Raw genomic sequence first — 24899 nt, 5'->3', positions numbered from 1 at the left:
ATGTCTCCCAGTCAGCCCTGCCATCACCATAAGGATGCTCTACAGTGCCCAGTGATGGACAAATGTCACATCTGTTGGCTAACTGAGTCCCTTGAAGGATCAGTTTGAGGACGGGGTGTTCTTGGGATCATTTTTTTTTTTCTAAAAATAAGGAAACAAGCCCATTTAAGAACAAAGGACTAACAGAGGTCCTTAGCCTTTGGCAAGTCATTCCAGAGTCCTACAAATGCTAGGAAGTTTGGAGAGTATATAATGAGCTAGGAAGTTTGGGGGATGTAACGGCAGCTGATTTAAAAGAAGGCACAAACATCTCCATGTTTTAATAAAGCCACACAGTGATAGTTGTATATTTGCTTCAAGTATAAGTACTCAATAAACTTTCTTCCTGAAGTCCATGGCCAGGGGCCTGAAAGTCTTCTGGGAGGCCCATAGTTCTAGGTGGAAGGAGGAAGCTGTCAGCCACTGCTGTGCCACTTTGCAGTGTTATCTGCAAGAATATCGTGATCTATCCCCGGAAGCCATGCTCAGGCACAGTCTTCCAGCTTGTTTCTTCTTGTTTTATATGAAATCGCCTTTCTTCTGAGCAAGAGGGACCATCTCTAGCTTGAGCATGATCTGAGCCAATGATTGCTGGCAGCTGGAAACGGATCTTGTCAAGCATTTATGTTAGCCTACAAGCAGGAGCTGGCTTCTGCACAGCTGCCTTTTCTGTTCATTTGTTGCAGGTAAAAAGCTGCCAGAGTCACTTAGGATGCCAGGGCTCAGGCTGGCCTTAGGAAATGGGCAGCCAAGGCCTTGGGAATCACCACAGCCTGGTTCCTCCTCCATTTCAGATCCCCGTGAAAGGAAAGCCAAGTCATACAGCAGGGGGATGTGTATGTATGGAGGAAGGGGCATGCTCACTTCCTGTTACAAATCAGGGTGGTCCCAAGGGAGGGAACCAGGCTTGGTCCTGATTGTGCTTGGTGCTAGAGGGGACCAAACCTCCCTCTCTCTCTCTCTCTCTCTCTCTCTCTCTCTCTCTCTCACACACACACACACACACACACACACACACACACACAGAGGTGTGGGCATGAAAGGGTCCATTTTTGATGAGATCAAGGCAGAGATTCTGAACTAGGGGAGGAGGAGGAGGTGACCAGGGAACCCAGATTTAGATAAATCTGGAAAAGAGTGTTTCTAAAGGTTAATGTCAGCCAGGATCCCCCAAGGAGATTCACTGCCAGCTCCAACCCCAGGGAAGGACCTGTTCCACATAAGGCTTTCGCTTCGTAAAACATTCTCACTTGCCCTGGAGTCCCCAGAGAGATGCTCGCTGCCAGGGAAGTCAGACTTCTGATTTTAGGTCAGCTTTCTGCTTTGAGATCTTGCCAGCTTGAATCCTTCAACAACCTAATCATGTTTAGGTCTTTTAGACTTAAATCACATACGCACCTCAACACGATCCCCTTGAGACCTGAGCAATGAAATCTGGGCAGAAGCTCTGGGGCAATAGTTGCTCTGCCACCCCCAAACATAGAAACTTCTACCCACCCAGCAAATGTATGAGATTTATAAAACAACGTAAGGAGTTCATGCTCTGTCTCAAATCTGCAGAAATATTGTTGTTTCCCATGTGAACGGTGATGCCAAAGCTTATCTGGAGAGAGTAGATAGGCTGGTTGAGGCTTGCTGATGTCTCTGCCATCTTCAGAATCTATGAATTTGTGATACTTTTAAATATATACACTAAAAATTTTTATTTTATAAAAATAAATTTTGCTGGGGCCAGAGAGATGGCTCAGTGGTTAAGAGCAGTGGCTGCTCTTCCAGAAGTCCTGAGTTCAATTCCCAGCAATCACATGGTGGCTCCCAACCATCTGTAATGGGATCTGATGCCCTCTTCTGGTGTGTGTCTGAAGACAGCTAGCGTGTACTCATACAAATAAAAGTAAATAAATCTTTAAAAAATAATAATAATAAAAAATTTTAAAAATCTTTTAAAAAAAAGTTTTGCTCACCAAATTGCAAATGGGAGCCAGCGAGATGAGTCAATCGATATAGGTGTTCCCAACCCACAGAAGGAGAGAAGTGACTCAAAAAGTTGTCTTCTGGCCTCTACATACACATGGCATATGTAAGTATGTCACACATACATACACATACCACTCATATACACACACATACACCACACCACACACACACACACACACACACACACACACACACACACACCACACCTCACAACATCCCCACACTTATTCTTTCTCCTCCTTCTCCTATTAATAAGAATAAAGAAAAAATTAAAAAATTAAGAAATGAAACAACAAAATTACTAGTGGCTGAACTAGATACAGGATCATAGTTCTGCTGTTGAGAAGAATTTTTTAACTTTTCATTAGGTGAAAACTTTCTTTTCTATTAAGTACTGAGTAAACGTGGTAAGATTTACTACCAGATTAATGTTTCTAGACAAAGCAAATACATTGAAATTGAAATATATGGCCCATTCTTTCTCTCCTCGTTTTTCTCTTCCTTGTTTTTCTCTTCCTCCTCCTCTTCTTTTTAAAACTTTTTGTTGATTCTTTGTGAATTTCACATCATGTACTCCAATCCCACTCATTTCCCCATCCCTCATATCTGCCCTCTGCCCTTGAAACCTCCCCATCAAAAGAAAAAAAAAGTAAAAATAAGTAAACTTTAAAAAAATTAAAATTAGAGATTCCCTCCTTGTACCCATTTCCCTGCCTTTGGAGTCCTCTGGGGCATGCCCAGCTGCCCTGAGCAACCTGCTTGATCCCTCCCCCCCCCCACACTGCCTAAGGTCTAGTCATTTCTCCACCCACCTTCATCAGACCTGCTGATCTGGAACTATATAGGTTAGAACTCCTCCCTGCACCCATTTCCCTGCCTTCAGAACCCTGTCACGAATGCCCAGCTGCCCAGAGTAGTGTATTGTCCCCCCAGAGTTCCATTGTACTGATTCATCTGTTTCCTTCCCCTGACCAATCCCCTACCCTCTATGTCCCCAGGGGCACACCTAACTGCTGGGAGACTGCCCCCTGAGTTCCACTGTCCAGCCCAAAGACACCCACCCCAGAGGCCTGCCAAACCAGAAACATCTAGGTTAAGTCCCCTTCCAATACCTGCTATCTTAGGAACATCCAGGAACAATCAGATGGCTAAAGGGTAGCATAAGAACACAATCAACAAAAGCCAGGGCAAAATGACACACTCAGATCACAGCTATCCTATAATAGCAAGCCCTGGATATCCTAACACAACTGGAGCACAAGAGAAAGACCTTAAATCCAATCTTTTATAGATGATAGAGGCCTTTAAAGAGGAAATGAATGAATCTCTTAAAGAAATACAGGACATAAAATCAAGCATGTGAATGAAAGAAATAAAACGGTTCAAGACCTGAAAATGAAAATAGAAGTGAAAAAGAAAACCCAAACTGAAAGAATCCTGGAGAGGGAAAAATCTAGGGAAGAGAACAGAAACAATAGACACAAGTATCACCAACAGAATACAGGAGATGAGAGAGAGAACCCCAGGCTTAGAAGATACTATAGAAGAAATTGATATAACAGTCCCAGAAAATGTCAAATCTAAAAAATTCCTGACTCAAAACATCCAGGAAATCTGAGACACTATGAAAAGACCTAACCTAAGAATAATAGAACTAGAAGAAGGTAAAGGGTCCCAGATTCAAGGCCCAGAAAATATTTTCAACAAACTCATAGAAGAAAACCTTACAAACCTAAAGAAAGAGATGTGTATAAACATACAAGAAGCTTATAAACACCAATTAGATAGGACCAGAACAGAAAGTCCTCCTGCCATGTAATAATCACAACAATAAATCTACAGAATGAAAAAAAAATATTAAATTCTGCAAGGGAAGAAGGCGAGATAACATACAAAGGCAGACCTATCAGAATTACACCTGATTTCTCAACAGAGACTCTAAAACCTAGAAGGTTTTGGACAGATATCGTGTCACCTCTAAAAAAACCCACAGGTGTCAACCTAGACTACTATACCCAGCAAAACTCTCAATCACCAAAGATGAAGAAAACAAGGTATTTCAAGACAAACCCAAATTTAAACAATATCTATTCACAAATTCAGCCCTACAGAAAATACTAGAAGAAAAACTCCAAGCCAAGGAGGATAACTACATGCAAGAAAACAAAGGTAATAAGTAATTCCATAAATAAAGCAAGGGAAAAAACAAAACAAGGGAAGTACACACACACACACACACACACACACACACCATCATCATCATCATCATCAAAACAACAGGAATTAACAATCATTGGTCACTAATATTTCTCAATTTTAGTGGACTCAATTCCCCAATTAAGAAAAAGACACAGCTAACAGAATGGATGCAAAACAGGGTCCATCTTTCTGCTGCATACTAGAAACACACATCAGCAATAAAGAAAGAAATTACCTCAGAGGAGTAAAGGGCTGGGAAAAAGTTTTCCAAGCAAATGGACCCAAGAAGCAAGGTGGAATAGGCATTCTAATATCTAATAAAACAGATTTTCAACCAAAATTAACTGGGGAAGGACATTTCATACTCATCAAAGGAAAAAAATCTACCAAGATGAAATATCAATTCTGAACATCTATGCCCCAAATGCAAGGGCACCCACATTCATAAACAAAACATTGCCAAAGCTTAAATTGCACACCAAAACCCATACATTAATAGTGGGAGACTCTAAAGTCATCCAGATAGAAACGAAACAGAGACATAATGGAGCTAACAGACATCATTGGATGTCTCAAATGGATCTAACAGATATCTACAGAACATTTGACCCAGACAGAAAAGGATATACAATCTTCCCAGTGCCTCATGAATCCTTCTCCAAATTGACCATAGTCTGTCACAAAGTAACCCTCAACAGATATAAGGAAATTGAAATAATACCCTGTATCTTAGTAGACCACCACGGATTAAAGCTGGACTTCAACCACAACAGAAACACCAGAAAGCTTACACACTCATGGAAACAGAACAACTTTCTACTCAATGATCTCCTGATCAGGGAAGAATTAAGAAAGAAATCAAAGACTCTCTAGAATTCAATGAAAATCAATGCTCAACAAACCAGAACTTATGGGACACAATGAAAGCAATGCTGATACTGAAAAAGCCTTTGACAAAATCCAACACCTCTTCATTATAAAGGTTTTGAAGAGTTCAGTGATTCAAGGCATATATATATAAACATATTTTAAAAAACCATATACAGTAAGCCAATAAAGTCCCAGTGGATGGAAGACCTCAATATAAAACCAGATACACTAAACCTAATGGCCTTAAATACTTTGGTACAGGAGACAACTTCTTGAATAGAACACCAATGGCTCAGGCTCAAGATCAACAATTGATAAATGGGACCCCATGAAACTGAGAAAGTTCTGTAAGGCAGGGACAATGCCAATAGGACAAATTGGTAGCCCACAGATTGGGAAAGGATCTTCACCAAACCTATATCTGACAGAGGGATAATATCCAGAATATATAAAGAACTAAAGAAATTAGACATCAACAATCCAATAACCCATTTCAAAATGAGGTACAGAGCTAAACAGAGAGTTGTCAACAGAGGAATCTCAAATGGCTGAGAAACACTTAAAGAAATGTTCAATGTCTTTAGTCATCAGGGATATCCAAATGACCCTGAGATTCCACATCAGAAGTGATAGTACATGCTGGCAAGGATGTAGGGCAAGGGGAACACTCCTCCATGGCTGAAGGGAGTGCAAGCTTGTACAACCCCTTTGGAAATCAATTTGGTGGTTTCTCAGAAAACTGGGAGTAGTTCTAACTTAAGACCCAGCACATACCTGTGCATATACCCAAAAGATACACCACAAGGACACTTGTTCAACTATGCTCATAACAGCTTTATTTGTAATTGCCAGAAGCTGGAAACAACCTGATGTCCCTCAACTGAAGAACTGATAAAGAAAATATGGTATAGCTACACAATAGAATACTGTTCAACTATTAAAAACAAAATCATCATGAATTTTTCAGGAAAATAGATGGAACTTGAGAATATCATCCCGAATGAGATAACTCAGAGCCAGACAGACAGACATAGTAGGTACTCACTTATAAGTGGACATTAGCCATAAAGTTCAGGACAATCATGCTACAATCCACAGACTCAAAGAAACTGGGTAATAAGGAGGTTCCAAGGAAGGACGCTTAAGTCTCACTCAGATGGGGAAACTAAATAGTCATTGAAGGTGGATAGAGAGAGGGAACTGGGTAGGAGAGGGAAATTTTGATCAGGTGTGGGGAGAGATGGAGCAGGAGAGTGTTGAGAGTGAGAATGGAAATCATTGGGGGGGCATCTCTAGTGACTGACTGGAGGTCTGAGATAGGGGAGGATACAGGGAGTTTATGGGGGTGACCTTGGCTGAGATTCCTACCAAAGAGGAATACTGAGACTGAAGTGGCTACTTTTTGTAACTAGGCAGAACTTCCAGAGGAAGGAAGGAGACATCAATCTACCTACAAAACCTTTAACCCCAAATTCGTCTTGCCTACAAGATGTGCAGGCATAAAGATATTGCAGAGACTGAGGGAATGGCCAATCAATGACTGCCCTAACTTGAGGCCCATGCCATGTGAGAGAGCCAACCCCTGACGCTATTAATGATCCTCTGCTATGCTTGCAGACAGGAACCTAGCATAACTGTCTCCTGAGAGGCTTCATCTACCAGCAGATGGAGACAGATGCAGAGACTCACAGCAAAACATCAAGTGGAGTCAGGGGAGTCTAGAGGAAGAGTGGGGGATAGAAGTGAGAAAGTTGGAAGGGTCAAGGACACCCCGAGAAGACTCACAGAGATAATTCACCTGGCACCATGGGGGCTCACAGAACCTGGGCCACCAACCAGGGAGCATGAAGGAGCTGGACCTAGACCCCCTACATATTCGTAGTAAATGTGCTGCTTGGTCTTCGTGTGGGTCCCATAACCAGTAGAGCAGGGGCTGTCTGTCTCTGTTCCCTGAGATTGGATCCTCTTTCCTTTAACTGGGCTGTCTGATTAGGCCTCAGTGGGAGAGGATGTGGTTAGTCCTGTTGGGACAAGATGCCCCAGGGTGGGGTGGTACCCATAGGGGAAGAGATTTGTGGGACTGGGTGGGACTGGGAAGAGAGGAGGGAGGCAAGCTCTCACTGGGATGTAAAGTGAATAAAAATTAAATTAAATTAAAAAATAAAATAATAAATACAAACAAACAAGCAAACCAAAATATCTGGCCATGGAAGCTGTGGTGTGTCACAGTGTGTGTCACACAGTGTTACCCTTTTGCCCAAACAGCTTTCTTTGCAAATGTTCATTGCAATGAGTATGCTGGGGTGGGGGTTGGGAGTGGGTGGGTGGGGTCTTTTTCTGGCCCCGCCCCCCAGGCTGCCCTGGGGCCAGCCGATTATTTCTAAAAAGCAAGTGCAGTAAAAGCAAGAGCTGGCCTCAGTTTCCCTCAGAGTTATGGGTGAGCACCTAGGACAGCCCGAGGGTCTCCCTACTGCACAGCATCTGTACTTTGCTCCTGTCCTTCCCCAGGCTTCCACACATCCTTGGCATGTCCTCTGAAGATCCCTGTGACATTACTTCCTTCTGAAGACCAGTGCCTGCATGTCCTCCTGAGCACTCCCTGGAGTTCCTCTTTCCCAGCCCTGTTGACTTGAGAGCACTCTCCTGTCTGCCCCCATTGTCCACACTTGGATCTCTCCTCTGCTGACTCTAAGCTTCTGCAATACGGAGCCATTACTAAAGGCCATCTACCCCCCATAAGCCCTTACAGCTGGATAGTCAATACAGTTGTATGAGTTTTAAGTGAGTTGGAAAAAGCTGGCATTCCTCCATAGCCTGCCCCCATGCAGACATGTATAGCAACACCACAGATTTCTTGGCTGCTGTGCAGAAGCTGGGGGGACCTTAAGTGGTACACTTCACTGTTTCTCAGCCTTGGCACCCTGACTTCTGGCCTAGGCGATTCTTGGCTATTCTGTGCTTTGTTAAGATGTTTAACAGCATCCCTGACCTCTCCCCAAAATATGTCAGTAGCACCTTCTCCTCCCAAGAATCTAGCTGCAGACATTGCTAATCTCCTCCAGGGGTAGAACTGCCCCTGGCTGAGAGCCAATGATGAAGGAGCATACGAGGACTGAGACTTTGCCCAGTGAAGGTTCCATAAAATTTCCCCTTACACAATGCATTTTAATATAATATAAAGCAGTAACTCACACCTCGCCAAATATTTCACCAAAAATATTTGCCTCCTGTCAAATGCTATTAGGTTGAAAGGGAATGGGGGCAAAGGGAACAGGGTAAGGTCTTACACCCTTTGAAATAAGAATATCTTGTTTGGGAAACTGTAATCTTGAGGTTAACACTAATAAGTGTCTGGGGTCATACCAGGAAAACCACAGGAAAGAAAATAAAGAAGAAGCCGATATGAAAGACATATATTTTAGATAAACCATGGTGTTGTGTGCATTTGAGTCATATTTATATCAGAAACACTTTTCCTGCACCATTTGAGAAACTTCTCCATACCCTTCAAACCAGGACCTTTGGCTCACAAAGCTCTTTTTCCTCTGACTTATTCCTCGGGGCCTCACTGCTGGTGAACTGTACCAGTAGGACTAGGAACGTTTGCCTCCAGAGCACAGAACCTTTACTAACTTTCATGATAGAAAAAATATATATTTAAATAGTGTAATAACACATTTGAGACACCAGGAAGGCAGTAGGATTGGGCTTAATGGGATTAGGGTATGGAGGATGGTGGTACAGGAACCACTCACTCAGGAAAACGCATGGAAGGTGCATTCCTAGGATGCTGTGAGCCCTGGTGCTGTGGCATTCCCTGATACAAATGGTTCTGGTGTGCAGGGAGGTAATTCCCAGTGTCATTACCCAGGTCTCCTTGGCTGAAGCCATCTGTCAGCCACAGAGCATCCTACTAGCAGACAGAGTTGTGATGAAACACATTTGTTCAAACATGGGAAATGGTGTTTGAAAAAAGCCACCTTCCTCAATTTCCTTTGACGCTATTATCCTTTGTCATGTCAGAGAGCTGAGCCCAAGGATGGCCAAGAGGCAGTGGTAAACTCACAGTCCAGGGTCTGGGGGAACCATGGGATTGGTAGTTGTCCCCTTCCCTCCTGCCCCTGCAGTGAGGCAATAAAAGATGGATCTCTGAGGCAGTGACTGAGGCATTGTGCATTAACAGCTACATGGAGATTTTCATTTCAAATCTCATGTATTGACAGTTGAAACTGGAGCTGTTACATAAAGCATCACTCAATGTCTTTCAGAGACTCTTTCTCAACACATCATTCACATGCTAGAACACAGAGAGGCCTTTAGATCCATGGGGAAAGTTGAGTAAAGGGTCCAGGATTTGTGTGGAACACATTATGTCAAGACATGAGAATGACAGTCATGGCTGCTGACAGAGAAAGCTTGCTTGCCCAACAGTGACCCAGTATGGCTGCACCCTCATGGACCAGCTGGCAGTACAGACAGATTTGGGGAGACAGCTGGGGACTACTCATGAGAAAGTCAAAGATTTGCAACAACAAGGAGGTTGTTGTTCTTACATGTGTCTCTCTAACCCTAGGTAAGGTACCTTGCTTCAGGAGGCGAAGTGGGACTCTGTAGGTTGGTTTAGTCAGACAGGAGCTATCATCACATGGGCAAGAACGCCAAGAATGCCAGTCTCTGCTCTGACACGCAGACCCTGTTGGAAGAAGTACTTCCCGTGTTGGCTTTGTTCTTCTAAACACAAGTCCACAAAACAGGCTTCAGAGGAGACTTGGAACCTGGCCAGAAGCCACTTCAGGCAAGTCACAGACAGCGGTGAGTCCCACTCACCAGCCCTTGTTTTTCCCATGGGTCACAATACAATGACCTCACAGAACAGTTGGAAGAATGAGTTTAAACAGGGGTCATTAGGTTGGAGTTACTGTCTGAACAGGCTTCAAGAGGGTCTGCGAAGCCTGGCATTTTCATGAAGCACTTGTACATATTTACATGTGTCCTCTTGAGGAGGGCCTAGGCCCTGCCTTCTACTGCAATTTCAAAGAACGTTGGCACTTTCACAAGGTTAAGAATCACTGCTTGGGAACCGTGTGGATGTGTGACTGCAAGCATCCAGTTAAACTATGGCCAGCAAGAACTTTGGAAGTCAAAGGAACACAGAGGAGCATTTGCTGCGTGAGACTCACAGGGGAAAAAAAAGTAGAAAATGTGACTTTTGACCCTCTGTAGCAAACAGCACCTTTTGGACATGACCTTAAATGAAGTCAGTGGTTGAAACTGAGAGGATAAACAGCATATCTGACTGGTCAGAAGACGTTAAAAGCCTTGTAAATGCAGGTGGTAGAAGCAGACTGTTGGCTGCAGTGGTCGGAAGGTGTGTGCAGTGTGTGGGAAAGATGTTCAAAGGGAGGGAAGGATGGACAGGGGCAAGAACTTTCCTGCTTGGTCTACACCCCCACCCCACCCCCGAGGATGCTGGAGGAAGCTGAGCTCAGGAGCAGACCTTCAGTCATGGTCCATCCCGAATGTAGTTTCACATGTGCATGAACTGTTTTTGGTTCTTTAGCCTCTGCGCCACAGGCGAGGCTGAGGGGCTTGTGACTCACTGTGGGTAGAAAGGGATGACTTCCAGTGACTAACGTCTTTAGGCAGGAGGCTCTTCATTCTTGCTGTGAGACTCATAGGGCCTCTCCCACTTCCATCGCCGAAGTCCTCCAGGCGGGCCTCCTGCGACCACACCCCAAAATCTACTTACAGAAGACTAAGCAAAGCAGTTGGAAAGCAAGAAACAAATTTTGGAGAAAAAATGAGTCCATTGGAAGAGAACTTTGCTGACGCCTTTATATGTCTCTGATGATATGGGTGGGGCCGCTGTAATCCTTGCTGTGGAGATGACTCCCTGAGCTCTGCCTGGAGTTTGGCTCCACTGACTGATAAGGCTACCGGTCCCTGGATGGATCAAGGACATTTAAATAAATGCTGTCTCTTCAGAGATAATTTCTTAAGTTTGTGATTCCTAAATTTTATAGAGATACATAATGTCCATGCTGAAGGAAGGCATAGAGGAAATATTCTGGTCCTGTATCCGGCCTCTGATACTTCAAGCACATGTATCCTGCAACATCTTCCCTTTGCTGTCAGCTGGTCTTCTCATATCATCTGTCAAATCAGCCTTCTCCACCACCCTCCTATCCTTCACTTCCACCACACCTAGGGAGAACCATTATGGGGTCTAATTCATTGTATCACCAATGCATGCTGTACAGGAATCAATCAACTCCTGTTTCTACTTAACACACCACATCTATATGATCAGCGACCTCCCTGTATGAAGCATACTGATGTTAAACAACTCTTGATGTAAAATCCTTTCTGAACAGTATTTGTGCTGCAGCTGGTAAGAATTTCTTTTCAGTCTGCGAGAAGCTTCATCCACACTCAGCACTATAAAGCCCTCATGCTTTTTATCTTTCTTGAATTGTCCATAGGTATAGGGATACAGTTCACCAACAGTCCCTGCTAAAGTCAAATATCCTCTCTGATGCTATCTTTCACAAGACAACAATCCATTTACAGGAGAGAAAAACAACTCCCAGGACCAGAGATCCTCCAGCTAGAGAGAACAGACCCAACTTTTGCTTTCTTCATTAGTTTTAGTATGCTTTTTTCCCCTCTGCTGCTTCACTTCAGAAAAGACAGATAATCACCACCTTTATGAGTCAGAATCATAGCTCAGCACCTGCTAGGAAATTGAAAAATATTTCCCCATGTCACATTACAGAGTGACACTCATTGTCTTCACACGGCTGCTGGCATTCACGAGTTTGCCAAAGTGACTGCACTGGAGGCTCTGAAAGCCAGAGCGATAATGAAAAACAATGACTGAAGACATTGCCAAATGCCAGCACATAAAGATAGTAACATGAACTTGATAAACTCGGGCTTTCATTCCTTTTAAATTGTGCAGAGGTTAATAAAGGAGATTCTGTTTATCTCCAGCACAACAAAGTAACAGATGCAGGAAGTTCTGAGTGGTTTTCTTGTTTGTTTTGTCTTGTTTTTTTTAAATGCAGTCATTTCACTATTGGGCACAGAGTTCACTCCAGTCTGTGCTCATAAAGGAGAATCAATATGCTCAGTATCACAGGCCTAAGCTTAAAAGGGAAACTCATGTCCTGATGCAACAGCATTCAGCATGTGAAAAGGTAGGGACTGACAATAGAGCTTCTTGCCCAATTGCCACGTAAAGTAATAAAGATCAAAATATTACTGATCTACAGATGGCAAGTGAATGCTTGATATCTCTCCAAGCCAAGCAAAAGATGCATCAACGTTTTCAGTGATCTCTGCTGCATCTACACTGTAGCTTCAAGTGTGTTTCTGTTCAAGAACAATGTCCAGCTTCTCGGAAATGGGAAACACGGGTGCTGCAATACTTCAAGGACAGTCACATTGAAATACCCAGCCCAGCTGGCTGGTTCAATTCCAAGGCTGTGGTGTGGTCTCTGAAGATAGAAAAAGGGCAGTTCATGCCTTAGGTTATGGCGCTAGGAGGTGACTTTGTAGTTTAGAGGACCTGGCTTTCCTTTTGGGTAGGTGGTGATGGTTATATCCCTTGTCAGTTTTCATTATTTTTTTTCTTTATTGTCCCCAATGTGGGGATTGACAGAGCATATGTACACCCATTGAACATACCCATAACCGTATACTGCTTTGTTTGCTTTTATTTTTAAAGTATATATATATATATATATATATATATATATATATATATATATATACACATATATATATTTAAAGTATATACATATATATTCATATATATATATTTAAAGTATATACATATATATATTCTTTAAAATTGTGTGTGTGTGTGTGTGCGCGCGAGCGGAGGTTAGGAGAGGGTGTTAGATACCCTTGAACTGGCATTACAAGTGATTGTGAGCTACTTGATGTGGGTGCTGGGAGCTGAATTCAGGCCTTCGGGAGGAGCAGAAAGATCTTAACCACTGAGCCCTCTCTCCAGCTTTTTTTTTTTTTTTTTGACAGACTCACACACGTAGATAATGAACTGGGCCTTATTTCTTTCTCTTGCTGAAACCATCTTCCCGACAGGTTCCCTTCTGCTTTACTTCTTCCTGTGTGACTCTCAGTGTTTAAATAGGGCTGCCCGAATGAGAGTGGATGCGAGCTTTTGTTTAGTTTTTCACTCTGGGGAACTATCAGTGGTTTTAACACTAAAGTGACATGCCTTCCGGTCTCCATTAACTGTGAATTGTCTCGCAGGACAATTGTTTCCCCTCCCTTCATGAGCTGAGGAACCTGATGTTGTACAGGTCTGCTGAGTTTGTGAGCGCATTAGCCATGGCCCTGGCGTGTTCACAAGACTGCATCAGTCCTTCCCAACCTGGGACTCTCACAATCTTTCCACGCTCTTCTACAATGGTCCCTAAGCCTTGGAGGAGAGTGTGATAGGCAACATAGATGTCCCATTTAGGGGCAAGCACTCCATTTTCTGCACTTTCCCCAACAGTTTGTTTTTTTATTTTTTTAAATAGACAATCCACTGCAAAAAGGAGCAAAGAAGCGTCTTTGATTAAAGCTGAGCGTTTCACTAATCTATTATGAACATAAAGGTGACTAGGTAGAAGGTATTTGCAGTTAGCAAAGCACTAGTTAGTAGATTCTTCCCTGGAGCCTGTGACCATACCAACCTTAGGTCACAGTTTCAAGCTGGTGATAAGCCAAGGCTTATAGCTCCCAGCATTCGTTCCCTTTTGTGGAAGGGCTTAGATCCAATTAGGAAGAGACTGGTTGCTACATACTGCTTGCGCCAACGGGTGTGGGTGTGCCTTTCCAGGCTACTCATCACTGTAACTCACAGCTAGGCGAGGCAGTTCATGGGCATCTCCTGTGGCAGCCTCCGTAGCATTCACCGTATGATACCTATCTAGATGGGAGATAGCATCCAATTCAGTTCCAGCGTGGTTTCTCCATATCCCGTGACTGTGTGTGGTGTCTTCCACAGCAAAGTCTTACCACCAGGTTTTGGCAGACAACTGAGAACAATGGTACTTGTTGGAGGCCCTCTGGGACCTCTTTGACAACTCGGGGGGTGGGGGGCGGAGTATTGCTCACCCGGCACTGAGAATTTTGCTGAAAACCTCATGGCTTCTCGAAGAGGCATTATCCCCATGTGAGCGCTGTGTAGAAAGACATATGAAATACAGTACCTAAAGATTTAATACTGGAAATTATTTTTAAATGGAATATAAAGACTACAACATTTCATTTTTATAGGATGTAAATAACCTTCTATAGGACCCCCTAAAGGATTCTAAGATGTTTTCCAGGTCTGTCTATACTCTTCTGTTCATTTGAAGCTGGCTTTACTGTCCTTTATTGAATACTTGTCTTTGGATGAGGCTGAAGGTTTTTTTTGTCAGCAGAGCAAGCTCAGAGACAGTGCTCAGATTGTTCTGGGATGTGACATGCAGAGACCACACTGCCATTCCTTACCTGTTCTGGAATGTGACATGCAGAGACCACACTGCCATTCCTCACCTGTCCTGCCTAGTCTCCTAGGCCAAGAATTGCTATTTTCTAGCTGTGCTAGAGGATTGATTAGCCTCTCCATGCCTCTGTCTTCTCATCTTAAGAAAGAAGCTAATATAGCTAGTTCCTGGGCGCTGGTGGATTTCAGACCTCTGGCAATGAGCTGTGCCCCTTATAACTACAAATATTACCTGTGGCTGTTTCTGTTAATGCCGTGATGGTGTGGTACCATCCTGCCACAGAAAGCTTCACTCTTGGGGTTTCTTTGTGCCGCTCGTTCTAGTGCTACCCTGTGCCACTCTGGAGAGTTCCACTGCCCAGGCTGTGACGACACCTTCGGCTTTCTTTCTCTGTCCACTGCCAGTCACAAACGTTCCCTCCAGCCAGCTTACAGTAATGTCATTTCTACATATTCTGAGCAAAGTAGCCTTGGCACCTAGAGGTGCAGAACCATGTGGTATAACAGAGAGACCCAAATTCTTGCTGCTGCCTTGTTGGCTGCCTGTTCTGAGTGTCTGACCCTTTCCCTTCTCACTACCAGGCTTTTAAGGGTGAATGGAAGGTAACTGCTGGCCCTAGACCTGGTAGCCAGAGATCATTACACCATCTACATGGGAAATTCAATTCTGCTTTTAAACTTAAACAACAAAACAGAGCAGGGACACAGCCCTTCCACCAGGCAGGGAGGGCCCCTGGCCTCTTCATTCACAAATCTTGATAATAAAGGGAAGTTCCTCTGTGACCTGTAGGGGCACTCTGATGCTAGCCTGAGTCAGCTAGGGACTGTAGTAGGGCCCACTTTCTAGATATATTTAGATAAATTGGGAGACTGGAGGCTAGAACTAAATCCAAAGACCAAAGAAGATGGCTAAGACAAAACCCTTGCCATGTTTCTAGAAAATTCAGAACCCTAATGAGAGCTCTGTGTTAAAGCTGTGGCACTGAACTTGGAAAAGGGGTTTCTGGGACATCTTTAGCGGCCGGACTTCAATAGTACATGAACATAGAATTGTCTTCATTAAAAAAGGTTTAGCTGCTTTCACACTGCCAAGGCCAGAAGAATAAAAACTACTAATTTGTGAAGACTTTGGGTTGAGGTGCAGTCAGTATGTGAACATTTAACTGGGGCACATGTCCTCAGAGCCAGTGAGGTGGGGCTTGTCCTGTGCCCTAGCAAGAGCATGCTGTCCTAGCTCCCAGGAAGGTGGCGATGGCTGTAGGAGCCCAAGATATCCAAGGACCATGGACAATTAAGAATCTGCCTGTGAAGTTAAAGTCAGGCTGTTTAGAACATCAGAACCAAGGAACACAGACTACACACAAGTGCCACTTAAATGTGCCAGGCAATTTAAAGCATTAAAGTAGAAATCACTAATTGCTACAGGACTGGTTCAGTGGCAAAGCACTTGATCAGCACGTCCTACATCCAATCCCTGATAGCAGAAAAAAAAATACTGGGTGGTTAGAAAAACACTTTTAAAGGCCTTCAAACTACACCTAAATCGTTAAACCAAACCCTGTAACATTTCTGCTCTACGTACTATATTTAGGGCATGGAGGGAATAGACAATGTCTTTGCTCCAAGATGATTTGTAAAAATAAGAATTTGATGACAGTAACTATAATTGGCTTAGAATTCACACTACATAGGCCACAAAAGATTTAAGACTGACCTCAAATTCAATTTTCATGACTATACGTTTCTTCCTACTGCAAGTGGCTAGAAGTACAACTTCATCTGTGATTTCTGGTATACCTAAAGACTGTATTTGGACAGGCTTGGCTGGCTGTGGGATCTCTCTAGCTAAAAGGATCACCAGGGTTTCCACTGAGGTGTGGTTCTGGAGAAACACAGCGACAATATCAGTACTTCCTTTGACTGTTTCCTCTGTGGTTCTCTAGGAATCGACTCGGATGAGGCAGGGAAAACCTTTGAGTTGCTGGATCTCAAAAATAAATCTATATAGTGCACTGTCGTCTGACACTCCCAAGTAGCAGGAGGTTGAGAGGGGGCAGAGCAGCCTCCCAACTGGATTGTGGGTCTGGGAGCATTGCCCAGGTTTAATATTTGGTGCAAACAGGACCCTGGCTAACCTGACTTGGTCAGCAGTCTTTAGCTTGCAGTATGTACACATACGGGCTGCAGTATTTCCCTTACACAGACATCCCTATGGAGGTGCAGTTTAGACATGCAACATGTTGGTCTATGGTTGAATTTCCTGCGTTCAGATTCAAGGTAAAGTATAGTGGTAGAAACAAAACAACTCTGGACACTGTGATTATCTTTCTGCTATCCCATGCCAAATGTGTCTGAGGCAGCTTCAATACAGCACGGCAAACTGACATGAGGCAGAGAGGCTGCAGCCATCTCTTCCCACAGTATACTTACACATACTCTTCATTTTTCCTTGGTATGTGTGCCCAGAGCACAAACTAGCTATACAAAATCATTACAGATGTAGTAAACATTAGTATCATCAATTTTTAAAGTATCATTTAGATATATAAATTAATCACCATTTATTGATATACTTTTATTGAGATTACAGATATGCCAGAGAAAGGTTTTGAAACATTGTACTGTTTTTTTTCACCAATTAATAAGACCTAAAAAATTATCAGCATGATGGAACACAGCTGTGATTCCAGCAGTTGGGAGGCTGAGGCAGGAAGATGGTAAGTTCAGGCTTGGCTACATAGTTGAACTTGTCTCAAAATAACTCATGTCCTACAGAAAGACCTGCCAATTGTCTTTTTTTCCTATAAAGGCCTTTCTTCCTTTTTCCCTCCTGTTCCTCTCCTTATGCCATTATAGTCTTTTGGAAGACAGGGTTTCAAAGTTCAGCCTGGCCAATAACTCATTCTGCAGTCCGTGCTGGCCTGGAACTCAGCATCTTCTTGCTTCAGCTTTTCAGCTGCTGGGATGATAGGCAGAAGTCCCTAGACAGATTTTAATTTCCCACTAAATATAAAGAAAAGGATATGTATGATCCAACTCATCACAGAAGTGCTATCAAGGCCAGTAAGGTGACTCAGCGGATGAAAGCGACTGCTGGGCAAGCCTGAGGACAAGCTTCCACAGTGAAAGCAGAGAACTCAATTCCCAAAGTTGACCTCTGACCTCTACTCACACACCATGGTGTACACACACACACACACACACACACATCATATAGCTGCATACACTAAATTTAAAAAAATGTACTACAAATAAAATTTAATTTTTATGATTTATTATTCATTAATATATATATTTATGTCACCCTAAGGCTGATATAGCAATAATAACTATTATAACAGCTCAAAATAGAAAAATTACAAAAAGTTATCTATGTACTTATAGTAACTTAATGTGGTAGTTCAATAAAGATTTTGCAGTCATAATTTTTTTTTACAAGGGCCAATATTTATAACATTCTGGCTATATTTAAAATACCCAAAAACAGCTACTCAGACTTCTGATTATTTAAGAATCCAACCTAAATCATGCAAGAGATACATATTCCTCCTGTTTAATTTAGGGAGCATTAGCCAATGTTCTAAGTCTGGAGAAAACATGTGTCTTAGGCCTCTGCCGGGACTGTTCAAGTAAGGTCTTTTTCTCTAGCTTCCTAAAAGCACATATCTCAGTTTCTATATTAAGTACTGTATACTACACAGGGAAAGGAGATGATTTCAGCTTCGAGATCCTTGCAACCCAAGCTTAGGCCTCAAATATACTATTTTAAAGTTTGGAAATTACGGCTGGAATAGTTGACTACCCTGGGGCTTTCAGAAATCCTGCTTTTGAGAAGTAAAAAGGAGTCACTTGAATTTTGGCAGTGACCTTAATTCCCTTGAAATTTAAAGCTCTGGATAGAAAATTATGACTGGAGAATTCATTTGCTTCAAGAAGACAGAGGACAGATAGATCTTTCTAGATTAATGTGGTAGGCCGCATCGAGCTCGCCTGGGAGATGGAGACAGCGCTGGCAGTAAGGCAGGGCCAGCTGCTCACATCTTCAGCAAATAAATCTACTGCCAGAGCTAATCCTCCTCACGCAGATGCCTCACAAAAGCCTATAAAATGCTTTGCTGGCCTAAGCTATACAGTCTAATTGTTGAATTTGACTCACTTAACTAAGAGAAGTATTTTAAACTATAACTATACAAGTATCAGCACTGAATATACTAATATGAGGTATTAAAAATTTAAATAGCAATCTGTCTCATTACCATCTTTACATTGATTGATTGACAGAGAGAGTCTCTATATGCAGCCTTGGCTGGCCTCAAATGTTCTATGTAGCCCAGGTTGGCTTTGAACTTACAGTGATTCTCCTGCCTCTACCTCCCTGGTGCTGTTATCACAGTTGTGTGCTATTGACTGGCTTCTTTCATTCTTTTCTTCATTAAAAACATTCAGAGAATGGACGGGAGATGTGGCTCAGCGGAAGAGCTGGGAAGAGCACAGGGGACAAGAGCTCTGGGTTGCTCTCAGGCTCTCTCGCACAGCACAATGCCAACAAGAAAGGACAACATATTTAAAGAAGATGGCTGCCCTGGGTATCATGAGATGAGCTAGCGGTGCTCACAGGCAAGTGCGTTTAACACCTCATTGTGATATCCAGATTTGTGAAACTGAGAATCTGAACTGAATTCCATTTAGCCAGTATGAATTCTGTCTTTAAGTCATATTAATCCAGGCCTAATGCCCAAGTTAGTTTTATATTTAAGTGGTTCAAACCTACTTCCAGGAGAGAGACTTTCAATGCATTTACTTTATCTCCCTAGAAAATTTCCCCCAAATTCCGTATTTCACAGGTCTCAGAAGACAATGAGCATCACCATTATAAATGTAAACAGATGTTCAAATACATGTTATGATGAGATTAAAGTTTATGATTATTCAATGTGCTGCCAATTATTAGAACCAAGATTCCTCTATTGGATTAAAACAATAAAATCTCCAACTGTTCTGAGGCTCACAGCTTTGGGTGTTGAGATGTGTTTTAGGATTTTCAGGATGAATATTGATTTTCTTTAACCACTAGCTTTCCTAGAGAGTTATGGACTCAGAATCAATGGTCACACAAAAGAATCTTAATGCACTGGGAGTAGGTGTTAAGTGGGTCAATGTGGCACATGGGGGGCAGGTCTCATTAGCCTACTGTTGTCACCTAGGCGCTAGGGACTAAATAAGGCAAGGCTATTTTGTTTAACTTGTGGTAAGTAGATATGGAATACTGGACCACAAGCAACGCCCCCAATGCAAACACAAAGCACCTGAGAATCTCTTTAAGACCTTAGGCTGGGGGTCAAGCTCAGTGCTAAGACTGATTACTTAGCATGCACAAGGAGTGGGGAGGGAGGGGAAAAGGGGAGAGGACAGCAGAGGAGATGAGGGGAGGGAAGAGGAGGGGAGGGAAACAGGAGGAGAAGAAGGGTGGACGGGGAGGAGGGGGAGGAGGGAGAGGAGGGAGAGGAGAGAGAGGAGGGAGAGGATAGCTCAGGTAGTAGGTTTGGGTGTGAGGCCTAAAATTCTGCATTTCTAGAATGTGCCAGCAGGTCTCATCTTGCTGGAAGGCAAACTCTGAGTAGCTACCACCTGGCACACTGGTCATATTCTTTGTCTGGAAATGAGACATGTAAGCCAGAAGCTGAAGCCCAGGTTCTTTCATTCGGTCTAATGTTACACAGTCATGCAAATAGAAAACTAATCAACTAAGTCAACTATTATCTGCTTACATAAGCTATAAATCTGGACCAGGTGATGTATCAGGTCTCTTCAGTTCTATAAAATGTAAAGATATTAAGATAACCCTTACTTTAATTTGAGCATTGTCTTTTATATTTCCCTTCACAAGTATTCGAGAAAGCAAGGTTTTATTGCACAGCGTCACTCCAGAATCTTCCTGTTTAGCTGTTCTCGCATCCTTTGACTTAAGACGATAATTATTTCTGGCTTATGTCCATTTCTCACCCTTCCCATAATTCTCAGAACACTCTTCAGACCTTCAAGGAGGGTTCTCGTGTGTAGCGGTCTATGAGCTCATGCATTTCCCAAGCGAGATGCAGCTCCTCCGAGTTCACATTATTCAGAGAGGTTATAATATTCTTAAATAGAGATGATCCTCTGATTAGAGCCAGGCTCATCAAATGAACTCCTGCCAGTGTGTCAAGGGCTGGCAATAGTTTCAAGCTGCAGTTAGCAGGAGAAACAAAAATCCTTTCTCTACTCTGAATAGATTTTTAATCTGATGCCTATTTTTTATTCCCAACACAAATATCTTCATTAGAACTTCATTAACTCGTCTGGACTACTCATTGTCTGCCAGCTGCTCTTGTATTCCCCACCTTCCCATTCCACAATACCCCAGCACAGCCTTGCCAGGGCAGGGCTCCCACTTCCAGCAAAGCAATCCACTTCCAGCTAAAAGCATGCACTGGCCCTTACTGAACACCCCTAGCAATGACATCAGCTTACCTGGGACTCAGGCTGCTGCTAACTCCCATCAAATGCTCTTATGATTCCTACGTCTGTGCCTCCATTTACACACTTCTCTACCTAGAATACCCTTTTTCTGTACAATTCTACTCCTCCTTTTGAAGACTTGTTGAATAGACCAGTTCTGTTTTAAAGCATCCCTGATTCCTCTAAGATTCCTTTACTATTTTGCTCTCAACTCTTTGGTCAATACTCCCTTCCATTTCACATCTGCATATACTTTATTCTTGGCCCCTACTGTATAATTCTTGAGGATCTATGCTGTTTTCCCCTTTTTCCTTTTTCTAGCTCTCACCATCATTTTTTTATGATAGCTGTAGGATTAACCTGTAGTTCAAGATAATACTTCAGAACCCTAAATTATCTATTATTTTTAAATTATTTCTTTACTTTATGTGTATGGGTAGTTTGCCAGGGTGTATGTATGTGTGTCACCTATGTGCAGAGCCCCTAGAAGTAAGAGGAGGGCATCAGGTTCTGATGGAGGATGGAGTTGCAGATGTTTTTGAGCTGCCATGTGATGACAGGATCCAAACCAGAGTTCTCTGCAAGAGCGGCAAGTGCTCCTGATTGCTGAGCCATGTATCTAGCCCTTCACTACTTTCTTAACATTCCTGATACTCTTCCATGCTTAGAGTTCATCACTCAAAAAATAAAGGAACTATGTTTTAACCTCTAAGTTTCCAGTTCTTGTGTCACTTTTAAGGATTTCTTTCTTCAACTACATATTCCTATAGCTCAAGCTGTATTCTTCAGATGGTGTAGGTTAAATTAATGTAAATACCATTTTTCTGTTTATGCTTCTCTGATATCTTTGTAGCATATAACACAGCCTCGTGGCAAACAATGGTTCCATTCTGAGTTACAGAGTTATTCATTGCAAAGCAGGAGTATATCAACAAACTAAGAAACCATGTTTTGCAATGGTAGTCCTTCTATCAGTTTAGAAAAGCTTACACGTGACTTTTCTTATTAACCTGTATTCCCAGTAAAAATAAACTCATTGTATGCCCATGACTCCCGCTGAAATAGCAAAACAGTGAATAAGCATGTGGGACCTGATGACAGAGATCACTGTGCAAGCCAGTCCGTGCCTTTGCTCACTTTACCATCTGCCTTATGTCACAGGTATTTATAATTCAAAGTGCAAACAAAAGCTCAGGGCAAGGAGATCTGGTGCTGTGGCCCCTGTTGCATTACACACGATGATACCAAGGAAGGGGAATACCAGTTAACATTTCTTATTTTCATAGATGCACACTTATATTAGAGTTCTCTAGAAAAATATAATTAGTAAAAGGACATTTGTTACTTTGTAGTTATTCTTCCCTGAATCAACTTTCCTTCTTATACAAACTCAGATTTGAAAAGCCAGAGCACTTCAAGAGGAACGAGGACGTTAATTAGCTACAGTGTGGGCGCTGTTGACACCAGTCCTGGTGGAGCCCTGGGAACCTTTGAAGGCTGGAAAGGCTGGGATTGAGGGAGTGGTTCTGGTTCAACTCTGTCCCTAAGTATACTACTTCAGCTAAGTCGAATGCTTTTCATCTGCTTCTTATCTGCAGAGAGGGCTAGGGCAATCATTGAGCCACTCTTCTGCGGTTTGTGCTCTCTCGTGAAATGCCATTATGAAGAACGGCCACCTCTGTAACCAACAGAAAGCACTCTAATACTTAACACAAAGATGACTTTACCTAAGGTAGCCAGGAAGCCAGGGATCTAACGTGGAATTATTTTAAGGTTAAAACAGCCTTAAAAAGATGGGAGATAACCATGATTTTGTTTATCAGTGTTATTTCTTTAGCAGTGGTTAGGATGCTAGGTACCACTGGTTTCTCTCATCAACGCTGCAGCCAAATAGATAATTAAATGTGCTATAATCACGTGTCACTAGTATTCCTATATGAGAAAGGGAAAGTTTAATGTCCATGATACATCAGATTTAGTCCCCCCCCCCCCCCTGCCGCCACCATTAGAAAGACTAATACAGTCCTATCATATGGAGAGAGGACAGATGAGTGTTAGCTTTACCTAAGATCAGCTAGATGAGCCAGAAGCTTGATAACTTTAAATAGCATATCTTGTTTTACATTCTCACACTGAGAATAGAAACTGTTAATCAGTTAGACATTTCCAAGGGCAATCAATTTTGAATCCAAATTAGCATTGTATTTTTTTTTTACTAAGTGACCTTGTGTTAGTTCTCTTCCCAATGGCTGGAGAATGCAAGTACAATAGAACTCAACTATGTACCAAAAAGTATTCAATGAGAAAATATCCACCAAGAAATATTTTCATGGTCATGTCGCTTTCTAAAATATTGATAGAGATTCAAACTACTTTCCCCTGAATGGGAATCCCCATCTTTTATAGCCGGTCCCAGCCTCCCAGCAGATGGTCTTATAAAGGCTCTCCTTCCTTTTGACCCAGCTATGCTGAGCATTTGATGGTGCCTATCAGCTCTGCAAATACTGGAAGTAAGGACTTTGGAAATCAAGGTCTTTCTTTTTCTAATTAGAATACTTACATCTATTTAGTTCAATAAACAAATGAAAAAGATACCATAAAACCAATATAATCTCTTTTGTGGCGATAATCTACTTGCTATGGTGGGAAAAGGAGAGAAAGGAGAGGATGAAAGACAGAAAGTGAGGGAGGAAGAGGAAAAACTCGCCAGGCTGAGACGCTTTTCCCTGCAGTCTCTAAGGGCCAGACTCGAGGAGCATAAAATACATACATGAACGTAGAAATCAGACCTCTGGAGTACCAACTTCATTATCTGTTGCAATTTCTGAGGCCCTTTGAAAACTGTGGCTTCACAGTTCCTAGCTTTGTACATTTCTTGTTAACTACATCTACAGCTATGTTTGTTTCCCGGTACCCGGTTACAGTGAGTCTCTGCCCTGCTGTGAAAGGGTGTGTGTCCCGTGGGTGGGACCCTCCTGAAGCAGGTCATCACTGCTGACTCAACCTCCTGCGAAGGATGGCTGTCAACCTCTGCCTGGCCTCGTTTACTGAAATTGCTCGGCCCCTGGGAGGATATGCCTGGGAAAGGGCAGGCAGTCCCGAGCTGCTGACCTTCTTGAGCTTATCTGGGGTCGGGGAAGCTGTGGGTTTTGGCAGTCCACGCAGGCTGGGCGTGCCGGTGCCTCGTCCACAGTTCTGTCTCCCACTGCTTAGCTCGCGGTGATTACTGACTGCCGAGGCAGGGTAGGTTAGGGTGCCCTTATTGAGGGAACACGGTAAGTTTCCTCCGCTCCTCCTGAGCTCCAGGAGCTGTTCTTTGGCTTGACTCAAAGCCTCCGTTAGTTCAAAGCGTTCTTCACACTCTCTGCGCACGGTTTCCTGGAGAAAAGTGTTCTGAAAAGAGATGAGGAAAAAGCACCCCTGGCTTTAAACAGTTTATGTAAGTGGAGCGTTACTGACAATTTAAATCAGAACTGAGCTGCAGGTCAGAGGCTGTATTCTCTGTCTTTTTAATACTCTACCCCATGAGACAGAGAAATGAAAAACAGAGTGTGAGACTGGAAAGGACACTAACAGGACGTTCAGCCCCTTGCCCTTGTAGGGGAGGTGGAATGACTATCCAGGGGTTCCGTAGATGGTACGGTGGGACTGAGTCCTCATCTGTATTTGCCCTGCATACACACATAGTTCCCATTCCCATATATATATATTTTAAAGCAATTGGTCTAGTATTTGCCTCTGCTTGTTTTTAATTTTTTAGAGGAATTGGAAACTACTGGCATTTGTGGCTTTGTCGTCTGGCTCTCATCAA

General features: G+C 42.9%; 1 protein-coding gene across 4 annotated transcripts in view; it reads right to left on the bottom strand.

Moving 5' to 3' along the window:
- Positions 1–18708: 18708 nt before the first annotated feature.
- Lekr1 (leucine, glutamate and lysine rich 1) overlaps positions 18709–24899 on the bottom strand; it is a 176989-nt gene continuing 170798 nt past the window's right edge. For 3 of the 4 annotated variants that reach the window (XM_006501847.3, XM_006501844.2, XM_011240186.3), the window contains one exon: positions 18709–24481. In XM_006501847.3, the coding sequence (XP_006501910.1) occupies positions 24077–24481 (405 nt within the window). In that variant the 3' untranslated portion in view covers positions 18709–24076. The remainder of the gene's footprint in view (positions 24482–24899) is intronic. The other variant, NM_001166659.1, reaches the window with a different exon arrangement.

The sequence above is a fragment of the Mus musculus genome, chromosome 3 (assembly GCF_000001635.26).
Source record: "Mus musculus strain C57BL/6J chromosome 3, GRCm38.p6 C57BL/6J".
NCBI lineage: Eukaryota > Metazoa > Chordata > Mammalia > Rodentia > Muridae > Mus > Mus musculus.
Note: the sequence above shows the minus strand (reverse complement) of the source record. Positions and strands in the feature narration are given on the sequence as shown.